Source organism: Camelus dromedarius, chromosome 25 (genome assembly GCF_036321535.1).
Source record: "Camelus dromedarius isolate mCamDro1 chromosome 25, mCamDro1.pat, whole genome shotgun sequence".
NCBI lineage: Eukaryota > Metazoa > Chordata > Mammalia > Artiodactyla > Camelidae > Camelus > Camelus dromedarius.
In genome coordinates, this window is record NC_087460.1 from 12,164,091 (window position 1) to 12,190,051 (window position 25,961).

The 25,961-nt window shown below is 40.1% G+C and overlaps 1 protein-coding gene and 1 non-coding gene across 5 annotated transcripts in view; one reads left to right on the forward strand and one right to left on the reverse strand.

Annotated features, from left to right (window-relative positions):
- The first annotated feature begins 9,112 nt into the window (after window positions 1-9,112).
- AEBP2 (AE binding protein 2) overlaps window positions 9,113-25,961 on the forward strand; it is a 53,139-nt gene continuing 36,290 nt past the window's right edge. The window contains exon 1 of one of the 4 annotated variants that reach the window (XM_064479083.1): window positions 9,113-9,962. In XM_064479083.1, the coding sequence (XP_064335153.1) occupies window positions 9,292-9,962 (671 nt within the window). In that variant the 5' untranslated portion in view covers window positions 9,113-9,291. The remainder of the gene's footprint in view (window positions 9,963-25,961) is intronic. The other 3 variants (XM_064479080.1, XM_064479082.1, XM_010988839.3) reach the window with 3 other exon arrangements.
- On the reverse strand, window positions 22,276-22,351 carry TRNAS-AGA (transfer RNA serine (anticodon AGA)). Its single transcript has one exon. It is a non-coding gene; the product is annotated as a tRNA-Ser (tRNA).

Genomic DNA, 25,961 nt, shown 5'->3' on the forward strand with positions numbered 1-25,961 from the left:
TCAGGGAGGCGTCGGTTCTCTCCAGCAGTGTGGATGATGAATCTGGGAGGCTCTCAATATGCACCAGCAAGAAATGAGAATCGAGAGACTGGATGTGATTTACCAGGAAGACTTTGTAGAATAAGAAGAGTTGGCCAAGGATGTAGACTTGGGAACCAACATTTAAAGAACAAGGAGACCAAGAAGAAACCATGAAAGATACTGGCAAGCTAGATGCGTGTGGCATCGTAGAAATCAAGAGAGAGGAGGGGAGGAGAGGAGAAGATGCCACAAAGTGCACGGTGTAGAATTTGGTCTGAGACGTATTTTCATCTTAGTTTGACAGCAAGTTTGTAAGATCAGAACTGAGGAGTATCTTCTAGGTTTGGCAATTAATGATTTTACTTGAGAGTAGTTTTAAAAACTGTACTGGGGCTAGATATCATTTTGCAGTAGAGAGACAATCTGTAGGAGATGAAAGAGTAGAATAAGCACGTATATAGCTCATATTTTTAGAAGTTCGGATGAAAATGGAATCGATACTTCTTTTATAAGGATTGAAAGACTTGTTTATGAACCAGCATAAGAAGGAGCCAGTGTAGAAGGTGGGATAGAAGACACAGAAGAGGAAACGGAAGCTGATGGGTCAAGATGTAAAGTAAAGGTTTTGTTAATTTGAGTGAAAACTAAATTGTCATTACAAAAAAAAGTCATCCTAAAGTATAGTCGCTTAGAGTGTAGGGTATAGCTCAATGGTAGAGTGCATGCTCAGAATGCATGAGGTCCTGGGTTGAATCCCCAGGACCTCCTCTAGAAATAAATAAATCTAATTACCTCCCCCACCATAAATAAATAAAATAAAATAAATTGTACAAAAATAAAATAAAATAAAAGTTCTAAAAATATATAAATATGGTAGCTTAAATGAAATAGAAGTTTATTTCTCTGCTATGTAACAGTGTGGCCTGTCTAGACAGGCATGAAGTTTTGCATCAAAAGTCTCTCTTCCATATTGCTCGTCACCATCACTACAAGCTGAATTTGGGTCAGTGAGACAGCCCTGTTCAAGCACATGGGAAAGGAAGTCAAGGGCAGTTTAGGTGGACTTTGTCCACATTTCCTCTGCTTTTTTCTTCTGGTGAGATTTAGTCCTGGGACTACCACTCACTATTTAAAATTTCTGTCATTCATTTAAAAAAACTGTATTTCTGTATAGTTAGTGTGATGTTATATATGTGCCGACAATGTAAGCTTTAATTCTATAAAGGGTCAACTAATGTGCTTTAAAAAAAAAAAAGCTCAGTTCGGTAATACTCAGCTAGCATTAGATCAGAAAGGGACATCCTCCAACATGTGCTGGTAACACATTCCTCTACTAAGAACATACCTCCATAAAACCTTGCTAATTGGCATACTGACTGTAAAAATGGGGTTTGTATTGATAAAGCTAGTGATTTGTTAACTAGCATGCTGAGTGTTAGAAACAGTAAAATTAAAGTTACTTAAGTATGAAGATTATCTGTAATAGCTGGGAGACTTTATTCTGGAGTGAACAGCAAGTTTGTTATCTGATACCCTTAGCGATGCCTCCTGATGCTTGATTCTTAAGCTGTTCCATGTTGAGCCACCGGGATTTCTGATTCTATCATGATGACTAGAGGGCACAGAATCCTCCCCCTGAAATGATTTTGTATCTGTCTTGGGTCATTTTTCATTCAGCCTGTCACCAGAACACCTAAAAGGACAAAGAAAGCTAGAAATTCAGCCGAGCTCACAGAACTGATTATAGTCACATTTCTTTGGTAACTGCAACTCTCTGTCCAAAAGAATCTGCAACTTGGATTGATCAAACATACTTAGGTTAATGAACTGGTTATAAGGGAGTATAAAGGATGCTGGAAAAATGTGTCCTCCACCTGGGCCTAAGAAGGGAAGGAAAAAATCATACATACATAGATGGCCTTTATTCCTTTTTTATAGGACACTTAAGACTCTGCCATAGTAAAAAGCTTGGGTTGGATATAGGCAAGGAAAAATGAGTGACGATATACGTGAATTTATAGATGGGGAGGCAGGAAATTGACAGATTTTCCTTTCCAGGGCCTCAGATTTCTGGGAAATAGGAAGCCATCTTTGTCTGTTTATTTTACCTTCATTAATTAAAATATTGATTTGGTCAGTTTAGAAGAGACAAACTAGATACAAGATTTCTTTCTCATTTACAGGAAGTCTGAGCTGTTAGTCCACAGGGGTGAGTGGCATTGCAACGTGAGGTCATCTGGAGATCAGAGCTCCTCTCTTGTGGCTCTGTCGTCCTAGGGTGTGGTCCTGGCATGCATGGTTGAGGCTGGCTCACCCCATCATCACTTCTGCATTCCAGCCCGAGGACAGGGCACAAGAGGAGTGAGAGAAGGGAGGGCCAGCAGCTTCCTTTCTGCTCACAGCTCATTGGTCAGAACTTAGTCACATCCCCAAACTGAGCTGTTGTGATGCTGGGAGGTCATGTGCCCAGCAGACCCACGTGGAGGGAGTGTGTTGGGGGAGGATTAGTAGGTTCTGCAAAAACAAAACCCAACAAAACTCACTTTAAGAAATAATTTGAGGTAATTTATCGAGATACATAAAGAACTACAAAGTAGATAAAAGCAAGCAGTGAAATAAGGGAAAAAGGGAAGAGGAGGGAAAAAAAGGGAAAGAGTAAGGTTAGGGTCAAAACAGTACTTCAACAAAGTAAAGGGGTAAGTTACTTTTTTGTTGTTTCTGTTTTGTTTTGATTTTGGCTTCAAGCCAAGGCAAGTTATCCAAACTGCTGATACACTCTTATTTTAGTATATCACTAATTACATGTTATGTTTATTAGTTTTTTAAAAAAAAATTGGTTTATTTTAAAAAATTAGCTTTATTTATTTATTTAATGGAGGTACTGGGGACTGAACCCACAACATCATGCATGCTAGGCATGCACCCTACCACTGAGTTATAGCCCCCCTCCTAAATATTATGTTTAGATTCTTCTCTGCCTTCTTAGAGGTTTGATGGATAAAGTACTAATTGGGATTGTAACTACATGTTACAATAACTAATCCTTTCTGTGTCCCCCATTTCTTGTTTGTAAGAAATAGGTTCCGTTCAGCCTTCTTGACCTTCCCTGAGTTCCAAAGGGCAGATTCAAATAGTTGCTAATCAGGAAAGGGAGGGAAATGCAGAAACAAGGGAGGAACAGTCAAGAAACAACAGCACAGCTGGTTCCTTCTCAAGGGATGTACATAACAATACCTGAGTTCCTCTGCAGGAACTAAGGCCCCCACCCAGGGGGAGGATTGTAACTTCAGGCTGAGCAGGAGATTCCTGGAGCACCGCCTTGTTACCACACCACCAACCAATCAGAAGAAAGTCACACAGCAGCCCTCATCCCAAATTTTGCCTATAAAAGCTTTTCCCTGAAGTCCATCGAGGAGTTGGGGGGCGGGGAGAGGTTGAGCCTGAGCCACACACTCTCCTTGCTTGGCCTTTCAGTAAACGTTTCTCTGCCCAAACTCCGAGGTTTCAGTTTGTCTGGCCTCAACTGTGCCCGAACTTCGGCTCGGTAACATTTGGACATTGAAAAAGTTATTTGGTTAGCAGTTCAGATCTAAATTACATGAAAAGTTAAAAAAAAAAAAAAGTGGTGTTTATGTTATTCGCTATTCACATTTTGTCTACCCTTTCATCGCTAGTTTATAGGAAAAGCATTTTACTAAATTCAAAATTAGAAGCTATTCAAAATACCAGGCAGGCACATGATCTACTTTTGGTGGAGAGTTACCAGCCAATGTAGTCACGTCTTCAAAAGGTCACACTGATAGAAACTTTAACTCAGAAACTATGATCCTGGAGAAGATGATGACAGTGATAGTAACTAACAGGTATACCAGCACTCCTGTGAGCCCTTCACAGAGACTCAGCCTTTGATCTTCACACAAACCCTGAGGGTGATTCTCTAATCTACCTCCTTTTAGAGATCAGAAAACAGGAGTCAGTTACCCAAGGTCACAAGTAGTAAAGGAAAGAAGTAGGACTTGAATTGGAGGCACTCTGGCCCCACAGCTCAAGCTTTTAATATCACACTACACCGCCTCTCCAGTTTGATGAGATGATGGATACTTCAATATTTTATAAAATAAATTGCTATCAAGGGCTAAAAAATGGATACTTCTATTTAAAAAAACCCTATAATCATTATGTTGGATGATCATCTCCAGATTGGAGAAGCTTTCACCCGATTTCTAGTTCTTTCCAGCTTTAAGATTGTATCATTCCATCTTTCAGTAAGATGTTCTCTCCTCTCATGCATACTTAATTTAAAAAATTTTTATGGATACTTTTTTATTGTAGAATAGTCAGTTTACAATGCTGTGTCAATTTCTGGTGCACAGCATAATGTCTCAGTCATACATATACATACATATATTCGTTTTCATACTTTTTCATTATAGGTTATTACAAGGTAGTGAATATGGTTCCGCGTGCTACACAGAAGAAACTTGTTTATCTATTTTATATATAGTAGTTAGTATCTGCAGATCTCAAACTCCCAATTTATCCCTTCCCACCCCCTCTCCCCCCTGGCAACCATACATACTTTCTTTAGACTTCAAGTCAATCAGAGAATGAGGTCATTACCCTGCTATTGATTTTGCTCACCATGGCAGCATTAACTCGTAGAATGAGGAACCTAACATAAAGGTGCAAAACCTGCTATGGCTGCTTACTTCAGAGAATTTTTCGGAAGTATCTTGCTTGTGGTGTAGCAGGAATTTCAGCCTGAATCTAAGCTGGGTCTGTTGCTGGGGTTCAAGCCTGTCTGGGCATGTCTGGCAAACTGGTGAGGCAGGGTTCAAAGAAACCTGTTGACACGGGGGCTGAGACTGCTTCCTAGAGCAAGACTCATTTTCGTGGAAGAGAGAATTAGACAGAGAAGCCCTATAAGAAAGACTTAGTCATTGGATGGGGAGTTATAAATACAGCTTGGGGTAGCTGTTACTCAAATCTGTCGCCAATCTAGGCCCAGGAGAGCATATCTAGGTCCCTAAGAGAGACAGAGCTGAGTAAAAAACATAAAGAGCTGTTTCACTGAAAACGATATATGATGTTGGGCCCAAGCTGTCTGCTTTGGGGTTCCCCTAAAAGAGGTCAACACAATGATCTCCATTCCTTCAGGCTACAACCTGTTTTGTCTGTATCACAGATCCTGGTAGGAGCCTGGAAGTGCAGAGCAGGGGAGTGGGGCACTGGGCAAGCTGTGTATGAGCAGAGGAGAGATCCCCCTACTTCATGGGGCTCCCAGAAAACTAGAGGGGACCTGACTGTTAGTAGGCTTGGTAGGTAGAAGTGCCAGTGACATTCAAGTTATTCTTGCTAATTTGACCCCATTAGTACCGTGCTTGATGAGTTTGAATACTATTCCTCATCAAATAGCTCTTATGCCATGGTGTGTTACTGGGTAACTAATAATCATGCATAGAATCACACTCTTCCAAGCAAGAAGGTGGAAAATATAGAACAGTGATTCTCAATCTTCGAAGGACCAGTTTTTACTTTCCAGTGGACTAATACTTTTGAAAAACACAATAAAAGTGAATTACCAGAATAATAAGATAAAAAACTGATGACATAAAAAAAAACCCCATTTAAAAGAAATTATTTTATTTTATTATTTATTTTGGGGGGTAATTAGGTTTACTTATTTATTTTTTAGAGGAGGTACTTCGGACAGAACCCAGGACCTCATGCATGCTAAGCATGTACTCCACCATTTAAGCTATACCCTCAAACCCCATAAACCCTCATTTTTAATGATTAGATTTGGCAGATAGAAAATCACTCTGCCAAGTTGTTGTAGAAGTTTCCTGAAGCTAATTTCAGTGCTCACTTAGCTGCAAACTGGTAATGATCAGTTGGTGGATGGGCACTGGTCTGCAGACCACGTTGCTCACACTTTCATCCAAACTCTCACCTGATGCCACCTGGAACAATTCTATCACCTGGAGTTCCCGCCTCTAGTGAGACACTGTGACACTGTGTTTATGCACAAGAGTGGCCTTGTTCTAAGGAGATGCATGCAGACTAATGATGTCTGCCGCTAAACCAAGAGGGAAAGAGAGAAAGGGAGAGAAGGAATAGGTAGGGGAGAGGGACAGGAAGGGGACAGAATGAAACAGAGACACCGTGACACAGACTACATCAGTGGGGGCAAAATATTAGTAACTGATCTATCTAGGCAGGTGTCCAGTTGTTTATTATTCAATTCTTGCAAATTTTCTGAAAATTTGCAGTTGAAAAAAAAAAAAAAACTCTCCAGTAATGGGAAACACACTTTTCCCCAAAAAGCCGGTTCTGAGATAACTCATTTTCATGTTCAAATATAAATACTGCAGCTGCAGCATTCATTCATCACTTCCCTTTCCACATGTCTAATCTCCACCTTTCACTCCTTTCACACTTTTCTCCCTATCGCCTATACCTTAGATACCCTTATGACATAACTGTAATCATATCACACCTTTAAAAATATTTTTCTAAATATATATTCTGTGTATATATATATATACATATATATATGTATATATATATATGTCATCTTTCCAAGTCAACCTTTTAATTCAAGATTTCCTGTAATCTAATCTTTTTCAGCGTTTCAGCTTTGCTTTCTCATGGTTAGTTAACACTGTCCCAAATAAATTATTCTGCTTTTCCATGGTATTGCTTTTCAGTTCTAGAATTCCCCCTCACACAGAATTCTTTTCTATTCACTCTTCAAGATCCAGCCCAAATGACTTAAACTGAAATGTAGTTATCTATCTTACTTACACATCTGTTCAAATCCTACATGCTTCACGAAGTTTTCCTTGATTAACTCAGCCAAACTCAGCCAAAATCTCCATGGCTTAGTACAGTGCTTGTCAACTACACTTAAAATACACTTTTCAGTTAGACTCTCTGACAGTGCTTAATTGACAATACAGAAGGATGTTAATACAGTCCTTGCCTACCTCAAAGGGTGGCTTTGAGTTTAAAATGTTTGTGGTCAGCATTTTATATATATATATATTATTATTGAAGTATAGCCAGTTTACAATGCTGTGTCAATTTCTAGTGTACAGCACAATGCTTCAGTCATACATGAACAAACATGTATTCGTTTTCATACTCTTTTTCACCATAAGTTACTACAAGATATTGAATATAGCTCCCTGTGCTATACAGTATGAACTTGTTTATTCTATATATAGTAGTATCTGTAAATCTTGAACTCCTAGTGCAGTCAGCATTTTGCATCGTGTGTGTGTGTGTGTGTGTGTGAGAGAGAGAGAGAGAGAGAGAGAGAGAGAGAGAGAGAGAGAGAGAGAGAAGGTATCTGTAAACCATAATGTCCCATACTGTTATTTATTATTTTTATTTTTGCTTTCCCTTGAGGGAAACGTGTGGAACATATAACAGCCGTACAGAGGCCTAAGGCAGTAGACATAATAATACTGGGTACTCATGGTATACGGAAACTTTCCAAGATGTGTAGGAGTGTGGAGTCCCTGTTTTCAAGCAATCAGTTCTCTGATTCTCACTTCCCTTATACCCAAAACTAATCTGCCTGAAAATGTGCCCTGGGGTCAGAGTGTAATGTGGGCTCCTTTCCAAGCTTCCTTTATCACAAATGCCCCTCCCCTACTTTACAAAAGAAAGGCATAATTCTTCCCCACCCCACATCTTACTAAGGTGCTGTACCCCTGGGATGCAGAAACCTCTAGGACCCAAAAAAGGAACAATTGACTGGTGAATGAGAATGAGTAACACATCCTTTTACAAGTCAGGTGGTTTTCAGTTACTTGCTTTCAACAAAGTTGAAAGAAGACCTAGTCAGAGTTGTCAGCTGTTAGATCATTAAAAGTATTTTTTCTTTGTTAGAACTTTATGTGATTTTTTTGGCATATAATTTGGAAAGAGTTCAAAGAATTGAGTTGCATTGCTATAACAAAACTCTATTCATTCTCATGTACTTATTCATGTGAACAAGTTTTCTCAGTGCTTACATCCATGGAATTGAAAGCTTGGAACGGAATTGAAGCAACTCGTTCTCACTCTAGTAATACTCAGCTGCTGATAAATAATCTAGTTAAAAAGAAGTACTCAATTGCATCTCTTAAGATGCATTGCCAACAAAATTTTAATTTTGTGTTTAATATTCATTTTTAAGTATTTGAAATACGTTTTGATCAGTTAGAATAGTAAGGCTTAGAGTGTTAGGATCACAGGAAATTTGCTAAACGACCCTTAAATTTCTATTTCTACACACATTTTTATTACAAGAAAATATAAGACGACCAACAAAACAGTTCAAATATAAAATATATTGTTAGGATAAAATTCTGGAGGGGACGTGGAATGCAAACATGAGTTCCAGAAGATAAAGGATGGAAACTGCCCTAGTAGAAAAAGATTGTATTTTAAAAAGTGGATATTGGTGGGTATTAAATTCCTATGGTGTTTAGGGTTCATAGGCTACTTGTGACAGTTGTAAAACCTAAGAAGATAGGGGGAAAATGTGGATGTTACTTTAAACCATATAAGGATGTGCAAATTGTTTTAGAGGGCTCAGGAGCTAAAAAGTTTGATATCTTGAACATACGAGATGTCTGCTCCGAGACGGTGGTTTAATCGTTCCTCGGGATATTCAAACGCAGGTTAGATGAAAACCTGTCGCGCGTGTGGCTTTAGTACCTCGCATATGTACCGTCTATTTCGCCTCTCCTCGTAGACTGTAAGCGCTCAGAAGACCAGGGACTTGTTCGATTCTCGGCTCAACGCCTGTACCCCGGGCACACTTCCCCGAACACCCCCGGAATGAATGACTTTATAGTGAGACCTGGGAGGGCCGTTAGCATGTCGTTCCGCGCGCCCGGCCCGCCGCGAGGCCGCGGAAGGCGTGGGAAGGCTCCGCGGAAACTCTGAGCCCCCGGCGCTCCGGGCGGGGTCCGGGCGGGGTCCGGGCGGGGACCCGGCGGGGGCGCGCGGGCGCGGAACCCGCGGCCGGGGGAGGTGCCACCGCGTGCCGCCGCGCAGGCGCGCAGCCGCCTCCGCGTGAGTGCGCGCAGTCGCGCGCCTGTCCCCGCGCGGGCTCCGTAGCGCGTGTGCAGACTGACGCAGCTCGCGGGCCCTCCTCCTGCTCTGCAGCGGCGTTGCCGGAGTTTTGGGCGTTTGGGAGGGGGCCAGGGAGCGAGAGTCGAGAGAGGGAGGCGGCGGCGGCGGCGGGGAGGAGGAGGAGGAGCAGGCGCCGCCATGGCCGCCGCTATCACCGACATGGCCGACCTGGAGGAGCTCTCCCGCCTGAGCCCTCTGCCCCCCGGCAGCCCCGGGCCGGCGGCGCGGGGCCGGGCTGAGCCCCCCGAGGAGGAGGAGGAGGAAGAGGAGGAGGAGGAGGAGGCGGAGGCCGAGGCGGTGGCGGCGCTGCTGCTGAACGGCGGCGGCGGCGGCGGTGGGGGCGGCGGAGGCGGCGGCGGAGTGGGGGGCGGTGAGGCGGAGACGATGTCGGAGCCGAGCCCCGAGAGCGCCAGCCAGGCCGGGGAGGACGAGGACGAGGAGGAGGACGAAGAGGAGGAGGACGAGAGCAGCAGCAGCGGCGGGGGCGAGGAGGAGAGTAGCGCCGAGAGCTTGGTGGGCAGCAGCGGCGGGAGCAGCAGCGACGAGACGCGCTCGCTGAGCCCCGGAGCCGCCAGCAGCAGCAGCGGGGATGGGGACGGCAAGGAGGGCCTGGAGGAGCCCAAGGGACCGCGGGGCAGCCAGGGCGGCGGCGGGGGCGGCAGCAGCAGCAGCAGCGTCGTCTCCAGCGGCGGCGACGAGGGCTACGGGACCGGGGGTGGCGGAAGCAGCGCGACCTCCGGGGGCCGGCGAGGCAGCTTGGAGATGTCGTCGGATGGGGAACCCCTGAGCCGCATGGACTCGGAGGACAGGTCAGTGCACTGAAGCGTCCCCCCTTCCCTTCCTCCTCTTGCGCTCCTGGGCCCCTTCAAGGGGGGCCGGGGGGGGACTTTTTGCTGAGATCCCCCAGCTCCCCGAGTCCTCGGCCCCTCCCCCCGGCTCTCAACTCGGAAATCTCTCCCGGCCGCCGCGCCCCTCTCGCTGCGGATAGCGGCTTCCAAGTCTCAAACCCTTTCCCCCCCAACTCTCCTTTCCCCGCCCTCTTTCCCCTCGGCTCTGCACTCCGTACGGACCGAAGGACGGCTCTCACTCGGAAACAATCCCCACAGTAGGCCCGGATCCTCCGGCGGAGCCGAAGAGGGCCTTGATGTATACACATCTCGGTACACAAGGTTAGCTTCATCCAGCCGTGTTCGCGAATACTTGTCAGAACTATAATTGACAAGTGTTTTCCAACATGGCTGGTCTCGCCTGGATTTAACAGAACTTCCTTGTTCAGGGAGGAGACCCCAACCATCACTTTTCTCTACTTAAAAAAAGAGAAGGCTATTCTTTTATATTTAATCAGCGCTTCCAGGATGCCTCTTGTGTGGTCATTAACATGGTCTCCAAAGTGATTTTGGTAACTTCTCCTATTTGGTTGGTGATCAAATTGGGGGGTTTAAAAAACGTACTAATCGTCGTATAAAAGAATAATGAATTGATGTCCTTTAGAATAACTTTGCGGAATCAGAGAGTTGGAGTTCGTAACAAAATTCAATCTTAGGGTGCAACATGTTGGTATACGTTTTAAAGTCTTTTTGTAGTAATACTTCAACGTGAGTCATGATTTTAGATGATAATATTTAAAGTCACGTATTGGCGAGATCTCTGAAGGGATTAGTATTTTTCTAAAGCTTCTTAGAAGTAATGTGGAGACTGACAAAAATGCGATTTACTTTTTTGGGACATTAAAAAATTTATTGCTATAGTTTGTTTCAGTTTTTATTATCTTTACTTTTGATCTCTGGAAAAACTTCATGTTTTAACTAATTGGTTTTTAATGTACTTTTTTAAAAGGAGAGGACCATGTCATGCGTATTATACGGCATCAAAAGTATATTAGCGGTTATTTTGACCATCTGCTAATGTTTTGATGAGCAGTAGAATTTTTAACAATCGATGTTGACTTGGATTTAAAAGTTCAAGTATTCTAAAGTTGTAGAAATTCCGATTGCTAACTGATAGAATTTGATGCTTTATTTTCAAAATATTTGAGGCTTTGTATTCCTTATAACTTTAATATATAAGCCGATATGTTCATTTTTATCAGTTAATAAATGACATTCTACCTTACTGTCTAGTTAAGGAAATATCTTGGATGTGGTAAAATAGACTGTGCAAACCTTGGAAAAATTGTACTGGACTATGTACGCATGGCAGGAAGGAGAATGTCTTCAAGAAGATGAAAAATTGGTGTGAACTACACAATGAGGCATGTGTTATTTATCATTTTACTGTGTATTTCTCCATTGGTACCAGGACCCAGTGGATCAGTATATATTGTACCTTTGAAAAGCTGATGTTAGTTTATGCAGTCAGCATCTGCCCCAGTTGCGCCATTTACCTAGGGTACACACACACCCACCCACCCACCTGGCACTGCACGATTTAAATGTCTCTATCATTTCATATTCACAACTCTGGTGCCAGATAGGTATTATTTTGACCTACATTTAACAGATGAAGAAGCAAGTTGAGTGTCTCACTCAAAACAGTAAGTATGGGATGAAAGTGGTGGAGCTGGACCTGAACAAAGGTCCTCCAGTCCCCTGCTGTTTCCACTTCTCAAGAGCCAGAAGAACTCACTTTAGAGAACAGGCTACAAGCTTTATGTGTTAGGTTTTTCGGTTTTTGTTTTTTGGTTTTTTTTTTTTGGAGTTGATAACCTGTCTACTACATCCTTTTAGGAGAAAGTGAATTATTGGTCAAGTAATATTTCAGGAAGTGGAGTTTTGGCTTCATTTCATTTTTATTAGATGTTCACTTGAATATGTAATTTTTATGTATTTCAGAGTAAAGAGTAAGATGTTGGTGCTGCAGGTTCAAATAAGGTTAAAACTTGATAACTAAACATACTTGATTTTCTTGATGCTTAAACATTAGAGACTGCAAAATACTGTAATCATTTTATCATTTTACTATTATGGAGTAATGGATTTATCACGGGTATTAAAAACTAGTGAAACTGGTTGTGGTCTTGATAATCTTAATTTTGAAATGCCCCCTTTCTGCCTTTGAGGGTTTTTTTTTTAGTTTAAGTTTGTAAAGGATTCATAGTTCTTATAAACTGTCCTGCAGATTACACCAACCTGTGAATTTTTTAGATTGATTTTAGAACAATTTAGGTAGGGAATCTTTATTTTTGTAACTAATGGAAGGGTATCGTGGTTTTAAAGTGCTTTTTAAAAAACATGAGGCAAGGATTGACTCCTTATTGCAAGGATTTTATTATCAGAATTTACACTGTTCCTATTAGAATGCCCATTCAGGTTTTCTTTCACTTTGAAATTAGATTGTACTTTTGAATTTAACATACTTAAGACCTTGTTGAAATATCTTAAATATTTTTAACTGTAAGTACTTCTTTTTAAGAATTAACTGTAAAGACTTGGATAGTAAAGCTTGTGATCCACGGCGTCAGTTTACAACATGTATTTGAAGTGTTGTGAAAGTGATCAGTTCATAAAATGATTAAATCACACTTAATACCAAAAACACTGATTATTTTTTTCCAGGAGAAAGTTACTCAAAACCAGCATAAATGTATTGGTGTGTTTATTTTGGAAAAGTTAGAAACCTTTAAAGTTGATAGGAATTTACTTTTACTTTGGTTATGAAGGTAATGGAATTTTCTTTGCGGGGAAATATATTTAGCTGTGTGAGGCCACTGAAAACTAGCTTTTGTTTTGCTTTGAACCTAAGTTTAAAGTACTTTTTTAAAAAGTTACCAACTTTTAAGTTAATTTCAGAGGCTAAATTCTAAGTAGAATTTTAGAATTTAAAATCTCTCTGAAATATTAGTGTAAAAATTAGTTCTAGCTGTTGAATCAGATTATACATGAAAATACTCTTAGCTGCTTATCTGTATAAGTGAACTGATAGTAACAGCCTCTGTTTTGTGATTATTTGTCTCCTTTTTATATTATGGTTTTTTTCCTCTCACCCAGAATGTGATAAGCCTTGACTTATTTTTGAAAAAAGCCACTTTCATCAGCCTTTCTGGGTAAATCGAGGTGTCAAGTGAAGAGTGCGTGTGTTAGAATAGGTGATAGGGAAGGGCATTTGGTATGAAACTTAATGATCAGCAGAGGCCACAGGTCCTTACTGTTTTGTGGATTAAAATTTGGATTCCCAGCCTTATGGGTTGCAGACTTTGACACTGGGAAGACAGGGTTATATGCCCACTTTCCCGGGAGTGTGATCAGGAAGATCTGTTTTCTAGTGTAGAGGCTAAACTTTTTAATCAGGCTAATACTAGAAGGCCACATGTTAAGGTTATCAAGATCCCTCCAGGCTGTGTATGATTGAGGTACTGTTCTGCTCATATGTCATGATGGAACTGCTTTTCACTGTCTCTTTCATCTCTGAAGCAGCTGTTCATAGTCTCTTCAGACTCCCTCTTTTGGCTACCTTTAAAAAATTTTTTTTTTTGGTGGGAGAAGAGGGTAAGTACGTTTATTTATTTACTTATTTTTTCATGGAGGTACTGGGAATTGAACCCAGGACCTGGTGTGTGCTAAGCATGCACTCTACCACTGGGCTATACCCTCCCCACGCTGGCTACCTTTTAATTTTAACTAAATTTAGGGAAGAGCCTCTCACAGGTCTGTTTTCATTGATTAGATATTGTAACCTTCAGTTAAGGAAGGTATGGCTCTGTGCTAAAAACTAAACAAACAACAGTGAAACTACAGCTTTCCAGATTGAACTGGAGAGATTCTACATGGTCTTTTAAGAAACATTGAGACCACTTCATTGCATGAGTTAGGAAATCTTGTGTGTAAGCTAGTTTGTTACCAAGCACAGGTATTTGCTATGTGCAGGAAGAACTCTTTACTGGATATTGTGGGAGATAGGAAGACAGAATGCTTCCTGCTTCACCCGTCTTGCATATTGCTTTGAAATTTTAACTCCACGGTGTAGTTTTGCCATAACACCTAGCACAAAACTTCATTGACTCTAAACAAAGGTGGAGATTTCACACCTTGCCTATGGTATTATCTTTTACTGCTGTCTAACAAATTTCCCCCAATTTTAGCAACCTAAAAGAACAAGCACGTGGTTTCTGAAAGTCAGGAATAGAGGGACTTAGCTGGATGGTTCTGGTTCAGTCTCACATTGCAGTGAAAGTGCTGGCTGGCACCGCAGTCATCTGAAGGCTTGACTGGGGCTGGAAATCCATTTCCAAGGTGGCTCACTTAATGTGACTTTTGGCAGGAGGCCTTGGTTACTCACCAAGTCAGTATCTCCAGAAGGCTGTTTTTTGTGTTGTTAGGACACAGCAGCTAGTTTCCCCCAGAGCAAGTCATCAGAGAGAAAGAGCCAAGGATTTATGACCTAAAGATACCTGCTCACATTTTCTCCATACATCTTCATTTAGCAGGTGGGGTTTTCCTGTTTTTCTTTTCATTCATACTATGACATACAACAGTTGCTTCAGATTTTTGTTGCCTGAGATGACATTTCAAAACCCATCAAAATGCCACGTTAAATTCTTTCCTGGTCGTTTAAAACTTGGCTTTAATTTCTTTTTCCTTTTAATTCCCGTATTTGTATTTCATCTTTATTTTTTCTTCCCATTTCTGTTTCTGTTCTGTGGGTGGAGAGATGTAGAATATTGCAGTCTGAAGAGCCTGTAATAAAGAGTCAAAAGACACAATTCCATTCTTAACGCCACCTGTATCATGATTTAAGTAGTATCTTTGACCTTTAGTTCCTCAGCTGCTAAACAGGATTAGGTTTTACCATGAAGGTGTTCTAAGGGCCACATGAATTTCTGTTAAGGAGCCCTGTGAGCTGTGTTCTGAAGAATCCATGTTATTTGAGTGCTTCATCCTTTTTGTTGTAGAACGGTATTTTTGAGAGGACAGACAGTTTAGCTCATTTTTGTAGCATCTAACATAGTACCTTGGTTATGGTGAGTACTCAATTAATTATTAGAATTAAATGATATACAAACAATACAGTTTATATAAATAAAGGCGCCTATATAAAGTGAGGACCTGGAATTTGGTGCCTCTGGTTGGATCACTGTATTCGGTACAGTGAGTTTAAGGCTAGCTTTTCTCTGGGGGTGTGCTCCAGAAGGGCCTGTAGGACCGCAGGCAGAATTCCACGTGGGCGTTTCTCTGAGAAGGTGTCAGCAACTTTGTCTTCAGAGCCTCAAAAGGGTTTGTCTAAGTTAAGAGCTACAAATTTAGAGGAGATCCAGAGGTGCATGATAAATGCTTTTTAAATGATTGAACAACTCTGACATTGTAAATTTCTGTAAAAAGCATATTTTAAAAGTGAACATCAGTATGGAAAATCTGAAATGGATAGACATCAGAGGCTTTTTTTAAAAAAAACAAACAGTGTTTAGAAGTATTTACTGTAGGAAAATGCCTAACGTTTTATCAAAGGTGAATGGAAAATTTGACATTAAGGAGAGAAAGTGTAGGGAGAGAAGTGGTTAAGAGTACAGTGCAGTATAAGTCAGAATGTTTGGATTTGAATTCTGGCTGTCACTTAAGCTGGGTGACCATGGGCCAGTTACAAAGGCTGTTTCACTTCTTACTGCTGCTTCAGGTTTCTCATCTGCAAGAGGGGGACAGTGATAGTTCCTATCCTGTAAGATAGTTACTGGGATTACATGTACAGAATTTGGCGCACAATTTACCTGGCATTTATTATGTGATAGATATCTGTTCCACAGTTGTGCACAGGACCCCCATTATATGCCAAGTACTATTCTAGGTGCTGGTTACACAACAGTGACTGAAAAACAAAGCCCCCGACCTCATGGATGGGGAGAGACAGGCTGTGCACAGGATCTGGTAATAGCTAAGCTAGTCATGATCTACTGTTGAAGCACTTTAAGATCTGAAATGCCAAAAAGTACTGTACCAGCTGTTGAGTGTGTGGCAAATATCTGTAAATGAGTGCTGCAGAAATTTGCACAAGGATATGCTGTACTAGACTATTTCATTACAAAATCTACATTTTAATCATTTTCTGTAACATATAGGGTTGACCTAAAAGGCCTCATCATATCTTTTATTTTTAACAGTTTTTAATATGTAAGTAACGCTACTGACAGAAGGTTTTGGAGTATGTTTTCTAGTAATGCTAATGGATTTGCAGTTACGTAACCACATGTTGAGTTCATTTTTATGACCAATAGTTTGCATTTGTAAAAATTATACTTGTATTGACCTTGGAACTAAATAGACAATTTTGGGCATGGATTTGAGAGCAGGTGGATGTTTGGATGTTTAAAAAATCATTTTTTGATCACTTACTGATGGTTAGCATTGTACCCTGTTTAGTGATAAGAAAGAAATGTGATGGTGTCTCCCCAGATATTTAATTTTTAAAGAAACGACTAAAAAGATTATTCCATTATTTTCTAGTTTTCTGTAAATTGTTTGCGACACAGTACTTTAAAGTTATAACTATAGAGTGTTGTAGTTGATGACTGAAGTTTTGATGGGAGGGGGGGACTGGATTTTAGGGTTCGTTGAGTGATGAAGAGTAATTTCTAGAAAGCCTAAATGAAACAAGAAGAAAAGAGCCTAACATATTTGGGAAAGTTCCTGCCTAGATTTGAGGAACCACACTGGAACTGGGAAATAAAAATGAATGTGATGGCTCAAGTGTGATCTTTCACGCCCACACAGATGTGCCCATCTTTCTGTAGATTTGTGAATCACATTCTTTGCCTCTCCCTAACTTCTGTCTTTATCCTGTTCGGGTCTTTCCTTGGACTTTTCCTCTAGACTGTCCCTAATTCTTTGTTAGACACATTGCTAGCACTTGGGTTCTCCATTGCCCTTAGCACAATCTGAGTGATATGTACTGTTCACCTCTTTCCCTAGGATGTGCGCTCCCTGCAGATAGGAACCACATCTGTCTTGATCGTTGCTCTCTGCAGCACCTGGCACAGTGCTCGACACTTATTTTAGGTATTTTTGAATATACTTTGAATGATGAAACTGTTTTACAGGAAAATTAATCACATGTGACAAAGGTAGAGAAGGAAAGCTGGGAGCTGGGAGACCAGTTAGGAGCTAGTAGGAATAGTACAGGTGTGAAGTGAGGAGACTTGAGCTAGTGCAGAAGTTGGGGGAGAGTCATGCTTGGGAACCTGAATCAAAGGAAAGAAGAGCTAATTTCCTGGGTGATCTGTAAGAAAAATATTGTTACTATTTCTGAGTGAAAAGTTTTTTTTCTTAAGGATTTAATTGGAACAATAGCTTACCGTATTTTTTCGAGACACATCTATCACTAAAATAACTAAAAGAACATTGGGTAGTGAAAGCATGAACGTTTAAGTCAGAAAGACTTGGTGTTATAATTTAACTTCTCGGAAGTTGTCTCCTTACCTTTAAAATAGGAGAAATATCTTAGTGTTATGATTAAGTGGGGTGGAATATGTAAAGGGCCTGGGGCTGTAACTAATTCATAATGTCATTTATCCTCCCATTTCTCATGTGTAGAAATGTAGAAAGGATACTCTGGTGAGACTGAGTAATCAGTATTGTAGTACTGGCTTTACTAGAGACTGCCTGCAGGAAATTTGGCAAATCATTTCATTTCTCTGAACTTCAGATTGATTCTTTTTCTTTAAAGTGAGGGCTTTGGACCAAACAATATAAAGTAATTTGAAGCTCAAATGTGACAATTCTGCTGTGGGTTTGGCAAGTACTCTAAATGCGAGTCAGGACACAGACACGCGCGCGCGCGCACACACACACACACACACACACACACACAAGATTATAAATCACATTCTTCTGCCTCTCCCCAACTTCTGTCTTTATGACGCCTGGTCACGTTCAGGTCTCACCTTGAACATTTTCTCAGGCAGACTGTCTCTGATTCTTGGTTAGACACTAGCTAGCACTTAGGTTCTTCATTGCCCTTACCACAGTCACAGTGATTATTTACTGTTCATCTCTTGCTAGAATGTGCGCTCCCTGCGAATAAGAACTTACTCTCTGTATGTTCTGTACATGTATAGAATATATATGTTCTGTCCTTTAGACAAAGCCAGGATGTTGCAGGTGTGGCTTTGCTATATCCAAGATCTCAAAGATACTTTAGATAGATTCTTCTGGGTTCAGAAATCACCATATTTCTAATTCATATGCTGTTATATTGAAATACCCATTTGTGTTTGTATTCTCTAGGCTGTAACATTTTTAAGATTAAAATCAGGTCCTATTTCTATACTTTTCAGCAGTTACCTATCCTACACTTGCTTGTTACGCTCGCTGTATTGAGTAACTTGGTAACTGGTTGAATTTAACCAAATGTGGATGCCCCTGGTCGTAGTCCTTTCTCACTGTCACTAGAGTGACCGCATGAAACTCAGAGGAGAGCCGTTCTATGCTTTGTACCTTCTCCCCCGTTCTTTTTGGCTGCGTATGTGGAAACAGTATTTGAAGAAAATTGACTATTTGAATAATTTAAAAAAGCAGAATCCCCCCAACTTATGTTTCCCAAGAAAAAAATAAATTTATGTCCTATTTTAGAAGACAAGCACTATTGTCTAGTTTGCTTAAGAATCTGAAACTCTTGAACTTACTAAAAGGATTTTATGAAGTTCATTGCATCCTCATAACCAAGGAGGAAGCACACAGATTATATCTTGCCCAGAGCCACAAGGCTCCTTGAGAATGCAGGCAGTCCTGGCTCGAGCTGACAGTTGTAACAACCTCGACTAGGGAAGTTTAATTAAGATAGTATAAGTTGGTGGCCCTTTTAATTTTCTTCCTGTCTCTTTTGTGAAGAGTAACATGTGCTTGAGTTCATTTACATTTCTGGGCCTTATTCTCATTTGTAATTATATATAGTTAGACTTTGTAACCTAAAGTCCTCTTAAGACTATGACCAGTCTTTCTGACATTTTATTTCTTTAAATTTAACACTTTTCAAAGTCCTTGACTTGCTTTCTGGTTTTCATTTATATTTTGAGTTTCTATGAAGACGAAGTGTTGTTGATTAGAGAAGACAGGTTTTAGAAGGGTATTAGTATTTCCTAGTAAATGCGCTTAATAATTCATTCCTAAATTATGAAATTTTTGTCATTACTTTTTATAAATCCTTGTTAAAATGCCAAGGGTGGATGAATCAGCTGTGGACTTTTTAGTGGTTTAATTCCTGTTGACGGGCACCTGCATGTGTCTTCCGAGGTGTCGCACGCTATTGGAGTCATTCTTGTCGGATATGTGTATGCTTGTCATCTGGTAGAATCATTTTTATGATTTAACACTAACTTTAAAAAAAAGGCAAATAAATATGTGATTGCTTCTGTATAGAATGGGTATTGTTTTTCATAGCAGGTTTTTTTGCATACCATCTTTGCGTATAGACATTTTTCTGAAATCTTTTTGAGACAGTAAAAGATAATTCCTTACAGTGTAATTTTCCTGAAGTAGGATGTTTCTAGCATTACAGTCTTTTTGAAGATAATTGCTGATCTCTTAAGCTGGATAAAAAATGTGGGTGGAGTAATCTTAAAGGGCAATAGACTAGAGATGAGAAACAACTTTAAAATAATGTGCATAGTGGTGGTAGAAGAAGGTAACCTTGTTTTCTGTAGACTATTTCATCAGTGTTGCATAAAGTCCCTTTTGGCCAATTTAGTGAATACTGCTGGGTCTTGGGGTAAAATCTTTTGTCTTTATTCAGAGAAATAATTGTGGGAATAGAGAGTAGTCTTTTTCTTGATTAGAAAAATCCATTTTAGCTTTTTAAATTACAGTGATAATAGCTTGTAATTACAGTAATAATAGTAATAATATCTTGGTTTTGGCTAATGATTTTTAGTGTGCCTCCAATTAATTTTTATGATTATCTCAGGGTGACATAGCTATATATTTTATTTGCCTTAAGAACCCTACTTAAATTTGTCACAAAAAGCTATGTGAGCATTTACTGTGTGCAAGGCACTAGCTAGGTTTAGGGTTTTACTCTGAATGAGAGGTTTATAGGTGATTCATAGTACAGATCAACCAGATCGTAAGGAAGCAGAATTTCTTCCACCTTAGGTGAGTAGGAAAGGCCGTAGGGAAGCTTGACTTGAGCTTACATGACACATGTAATATACTAGGCATATGTTTGTACTTTTTTTCTCCTAATTGTTTCTGAGTTGAAAGATCTGCGAGCCTGCATCAGCACAGCAGTTTGACAGGCAAAACCAGGCGACCTTACGGAAATCAGATATGGTCTACATTCCTTAATCCTGCTTAAGACCAGTTTCATAACTTACTCTTTGCTTTTGATAAATAAAAACTAAAATGACTGAATATTTTAGAGTTGGATTTTATGTACACATTAGTAGGCTTATATCTGTGTCAGTGGCCTGAGTTCTAAATTTGGGACAAGTTCTACCTGAGCATAGTGTTGCTTTCCATGACTGACCTTGAATTAATTTTTTTAATGAAGCTAATTGACTAGTAGGAATCAAATTTAAGAGTTCATCTTATAACTAAAACCATCTGTCCAAATGAGTCAGATTCCATGTAGATGCTAAATGTGTGTGTGTGTGCGCACGCATGCACGTGTGTACTATAGATGTACATAAGCAAAGAAACAGCCAACACTGAGCGTCAGGTTATCTTGGTGTACAACATAGGTGACATTTCAGTATCTCTTGAATCAGAAATTTACTCAAATTTTTCCTTTGTATAAATGTGACACATGATTTGGCACTAGTGTTATACCTGTGTGACTTTGGGCAAGTCACGTAATTTTTGTGTCTCAGTCTCATTTATCTGCTCAGTCTCTTATCTGTGAGATGATGATACTAATACTTGGGTGTTAGTAATTAACGAGTAGTTAGTTCATTTGGTTGTTGTAAGCATTACATGAGTTAATGCATGTCAAGCATTGTTCCAGTAACTATGGCTGACAACCAACTCCAACATCTAGTAGTTTTTAACACATGACTTTGCTTATGAATGTGCAATCTGAGCAGGGCTTGGCACTGATGGCTAGACTCCTGCTACACTTGGTGTCAGCTTGGAGCAGCATGAAGTCTGCCGACTGCAGTCACCAGAAAGCTTGCTCACTCAGGAATCTGTCAGGTGTGTGGTACCTGGGCTGAGAGGACTCCGACAGCCGGGGGCCAGAACACCTGGGGCTCCCAGCATCTCTCTCTAGCTCTGTGTACTTTCTTGACGGGATCTTTTCAGCATGATGACTTCAAGGGAGCCAGATTTCTTTACAGAGTAGTGGGTAGTTCAGGGCTCCCAAGCTGTGTGTCCCAGGAGAAAGCCAGACAGAAGATGTTTTGCCTTTTGGTGACCTGGCCTTGGAAGTCTGGCAGTATCACTTCTGCGAGGGTCTCAGGCCTGCTTAGATTCCAGGGGAGGTGGTATAAACCTCGCACCTCTTGATGCCACGTTGTGAGAAGAGGATGTAGGAAGCTGTGTATATGCGTGTGGCCATCTTTGGAAAATAACGTTTTGGCACAAGCACATAGAACAAAGCAGGGCATATAGCAGTCACTCAGAAAGCATTAACTGTTGTGATAAAGAATGGTAAATCAGATTTTAAAACAGTGCCTTACTTTTCTGATACAGATTTTGATAGAATACATAATCTCCTTTTTCTTTAGGGTTAAGTCATAAAATGTTAACAGGCAGACAGTTGATAGTTATCTTGAGGTGCCTGTTTGAACTTGTTCAGTTTTAGCTTTTAATCCTTTGTCAATGTCTAGAATAAGGATCAGGGCACAAAATTACAGTCTCTTTCAACAAAGGAGGTGAGGAACGGTATGGATAACTGAAGTAAAGAGTTTGACTCTTTTTTCCCCCCTCTTTTATGAGGGGGAGGTAATTGGATTTATTTATTTATATTTGGAGGAGGTACCAGGGATTGAACCCAGGACCTTCATAAGCATGCATTCTACCACTTGAACTATACCCTCCCACCGCAAGAGTTTCACTCTTAAAGTCATATAGTATCAGGCATGCAACTTCAGACTTAAAAAAATATAGGACTGTCTTAAATGTACTGTTCTGAATTTTAACTTTTTTTCTTTCTTTTTTTTTTAAAAAAATACATAGGAAACATTTATTTATTTATTTATTTGGATGGAGGTGCTGGGGATTGAACCCAGGACCTCGTGCATTCTAAGCATGTGCTCTACCACTGAGCTATACCCACCCCCCTGAATTTTAACTTTTAATAATTTTGATTACAAGTATGGGAGACACACAGAGTGATCTTTCTAGTAGTGAGTGACAATTTTATTATAGATGAAAGGAACATTACCTTTTAGCCAAATAATAGCTTTGTCCTATGATTAGATAAGGAATCCCTTGGATATGGTTATGTTTACCTATGATTTGACAAGTACTTTGAAAACTATATAATGCACATAATTCTATCCAAAGGTTATTACCAGTTAAGCCAAGATTGTGATGCTTGACCCTGTGAAATGTTCCTTCGTTAGACCAGGAGAATTTTTGTCTCCCTAGCGCTCTCCTCACTCTCTTCAGTCCATATGGAGGACCTTGTTCCATTCTTTAAAAATCAGAATTAAAGAATATATTCATTTTACAATAATTCTGATACAAATTATGAACTGAGAGCTTCCTGGAGATTGTGTGTTTTTCACTGACAGAACAAAAATAAAATGGCCTTGATCCTTTAGAGATGAGAGAGGTTCTTTTCTGGAACCTCGATCAGTACCTTGCAGATCCTGAAGACAGTGGCTCATCTAGTGGCTCACCTTGATCATGCTGTTTTCCTGCTACATTTTTAAAGTTTGGTACCTTTTACTCTTTCACTTTGTATATAACAGAGCTCAAGTGGTTTCTAACCTTTTGATGTAAAAGCTAGCAGTTTGAGAATTTTGAGGTCTGTTAAGAAAATAGACAATCTAAAAAACATTTTACCAGCTTTGAGTAGTGAAAGAAGAGGGGGAAGCTTTTCCCCCAGATTTTATATGGAACCCCAAGGCATAAGACATTAAAATGGTATTTTATTAGTATTTTTCTTAAAAGTTCAAAATTTAACAATTTGTAAAGTCAATCAGAACAATAAAGCTTTTTTAGAAGAACTTAAATTTGCTGTGGGGCTTGTGGACAATACAAGTTTGTGTCAGTTTCAGCATCTGGATTTTTTCTTGTTCTGTTTTGGATCCTCAGTCTTGAGAATTTGCCTTGTAGACCCTGGCGACTTGTCCTTCCATCTCCATATGCACCTTAATCTTCCTGGTCAGAAGTTCTGAGCTTGGGTTACTAGCATGGAGGTCTTGTTTGGAAGACACCATCACTTACTGATCTTCATTGCCTTTACTTCATATCACACATACAAAAGTGACCAGAGTCTGAAATTTAAGCAATAAAACTCTTAATATTGTCTCATGTCAGCCCTTTAATTTGTTAGCAGCCACCTGACTGGTCCTCTGGCAGAGGAGAGCCTGCAGACAGTGACGGTGAGCCTTTTTGGAAGGCATTTAATTGGGTGAGGCATAGGGTATCTGATATGCAGACCTAATTTTACATGAATGGACAAGTGGAGGCCTAAGTTAGGGGGGAAAATAGCAGTGCAGAGCTGCAACTTTGCTAATCAATGACATATTTATAGGAAATCCTCATATTTACATTTTAGTTTTTTTGAGTGATAAGAGTAAATTATACTTGATTTCACATTATACACTTTTTTCCCCCTTCAGGTCCCTGTTCTCAGCCTTCCTTTAAAGTTACACATTTCAATAGCCTACAAAGAGAAGGACGCAAAGTTACCAAGGAAAATTCATAGCACAAATAAGTTTCCTCACAGATAACTGAAAAGAAGACTGCAGATAAGGCTGCCCCTACCCATTTGACCTCAAGATTTCAAATTCAGCGGTTAACCTTAGAATAAAATTAAAATATTCCCGATCAGAAACATACTGTCTCCAATCTATTTCAGAGAGACCTTTAAGATTTGTTCTATATATAGTCTAGATCAGAGGTTCTTAAACACTTTCCCCTGAAGCATCTCCTTTGCTTTCTTAAATACTGAGGAATATGAATTTTATCTCAGTAAAGCTGTTTAAAGAGTTACTAAAGAAACCAAAGAGCTTTTGTTTTTGTTGGTTATATTTATTGCTATTCTAGGGTCAAAAATCAAAACAGCACATTTTTAAAAAAAGTATTAGTTAATTTAAAAGTAAACCAATTATATGTAATGTAAACAATGTTTTTTAAATGCAAGATAACTTTTCCAGTTTAAAAAATAGAAGAGTGACATTGTTTTATATTTAATGTCTGACTTAACTAGTTTCTCATAATTGCTTCTGCATTCATTCTGATGCTGTGAATTTATTTGGTTGAACCATATGAAGAAAACCTGGCTGATAGTCCTTCCTTTTCCAACTGATAATCTGTATTTTAATAGCCTTTTTTTAGGTAATTATGTGGCTATTTGATAATATGCCAAAACTTGACAAATGATAGTTTTTTTTTTTTTTTTTAAGATCATTTGCAATGTGGGATCTGAAACCATGTCAATGAACTTTTCTCACTCTGATATTAAGATCATGGTCTTGTCCTTCTCCATCATAATAACATAGCATCCATGTCTTACTTCCTCTGCTCCTGTATCTTGTCATTTAGCAAGCTGACCTTTACTTCTCAGTGTTGGCAGCCCTGTGGGCAGTGGTCATGCCCACCAAACAGATGTTTTGCTTGGAAGTAATTTGAGTTCTCAAAGAAGGGGCTGTTCTTCTATGTATGAGTGAGTTGGGCCTTGAATTCCCAAAGGAAACCATTTTCATAAAATCCATGTAGGTAGTTACTCTAGATGTTGGGGTCTGGTCAGCCCGATAGTTTCTTAAAAGGAAAAGGGGAAAAAGTGAATGTTGTTATTTTAAAAATGCTTTATGTCCTTCCCTAAATATTGCATTGGAATATCTAATAAATGTTTTTTTTTTCTTTTAACTTAATGGATTTTCTGGTGTCAAGGGGTGTGTGTGTGTGTGTGTGTGTGTGTGTGTGTGCGCGCGCTTTAACTTATTCTACAATATGAGACAGTTCCTTAAACAGTCTGGTCAGTCTCAGTTGGATAATAATAATGAAAGAGATCTTTTAGAGTCTTGCTACTTAAAATGTTGTAGCAGCAGCAGCAGCAGCAGCAGCAGCATCAAGCTGACTCTTGTTAAATATACAGTATCTCAGGTCTTACCCCAGACCCGCTGAATCAGAACCTGCAGTTCATAAGATCACAGGTGTTCATATACACATTAGTTTGAGAAGCACTGCTTCAAATGATTGAAACTGTCGAAATAGAGTGAGGGCTTTTTCTGGCTTAGATTTTCTTCCAAATACCAGGCTGCTTTTGTTCACATTTTACAGAATCAGTAAGGGTTCATTGGGAAGGAGAAGTAACTGAGTGAAAGATTTTAATATATGCTTGAACCTAGAAAAGATCAGGTGGAATGTCACCTTCTAGTTCTGACCACCTTGTTACCCTGCTATTACAGGAGGAAGGACACTGGTTTCTGTGAGATCTGTACCTAGCTCAGGGTCCTGTCAGAATCAGAAATTGCTTGCAGCTTGTCTCCTGTGCTCTCCTTCAGCAGGACTGTTGGCTGTATCGGTCTAAAGGGTGGTGATTCCGGCATGGCTCTGGTGCCGAGAGAGAGCCTGGAAGTTTAGGATTGGGTGTTTCCTAGAAGTTGTAGGAGCCAGAGGGGCTATGAGGCAGGATTCCACTTAGCCCTGCCGGGCAATCGGAGGCTCTGAGGGGATGCTGCCCCGCTGTGGAGTGTCTTGAGCTTCCAGGGCAGA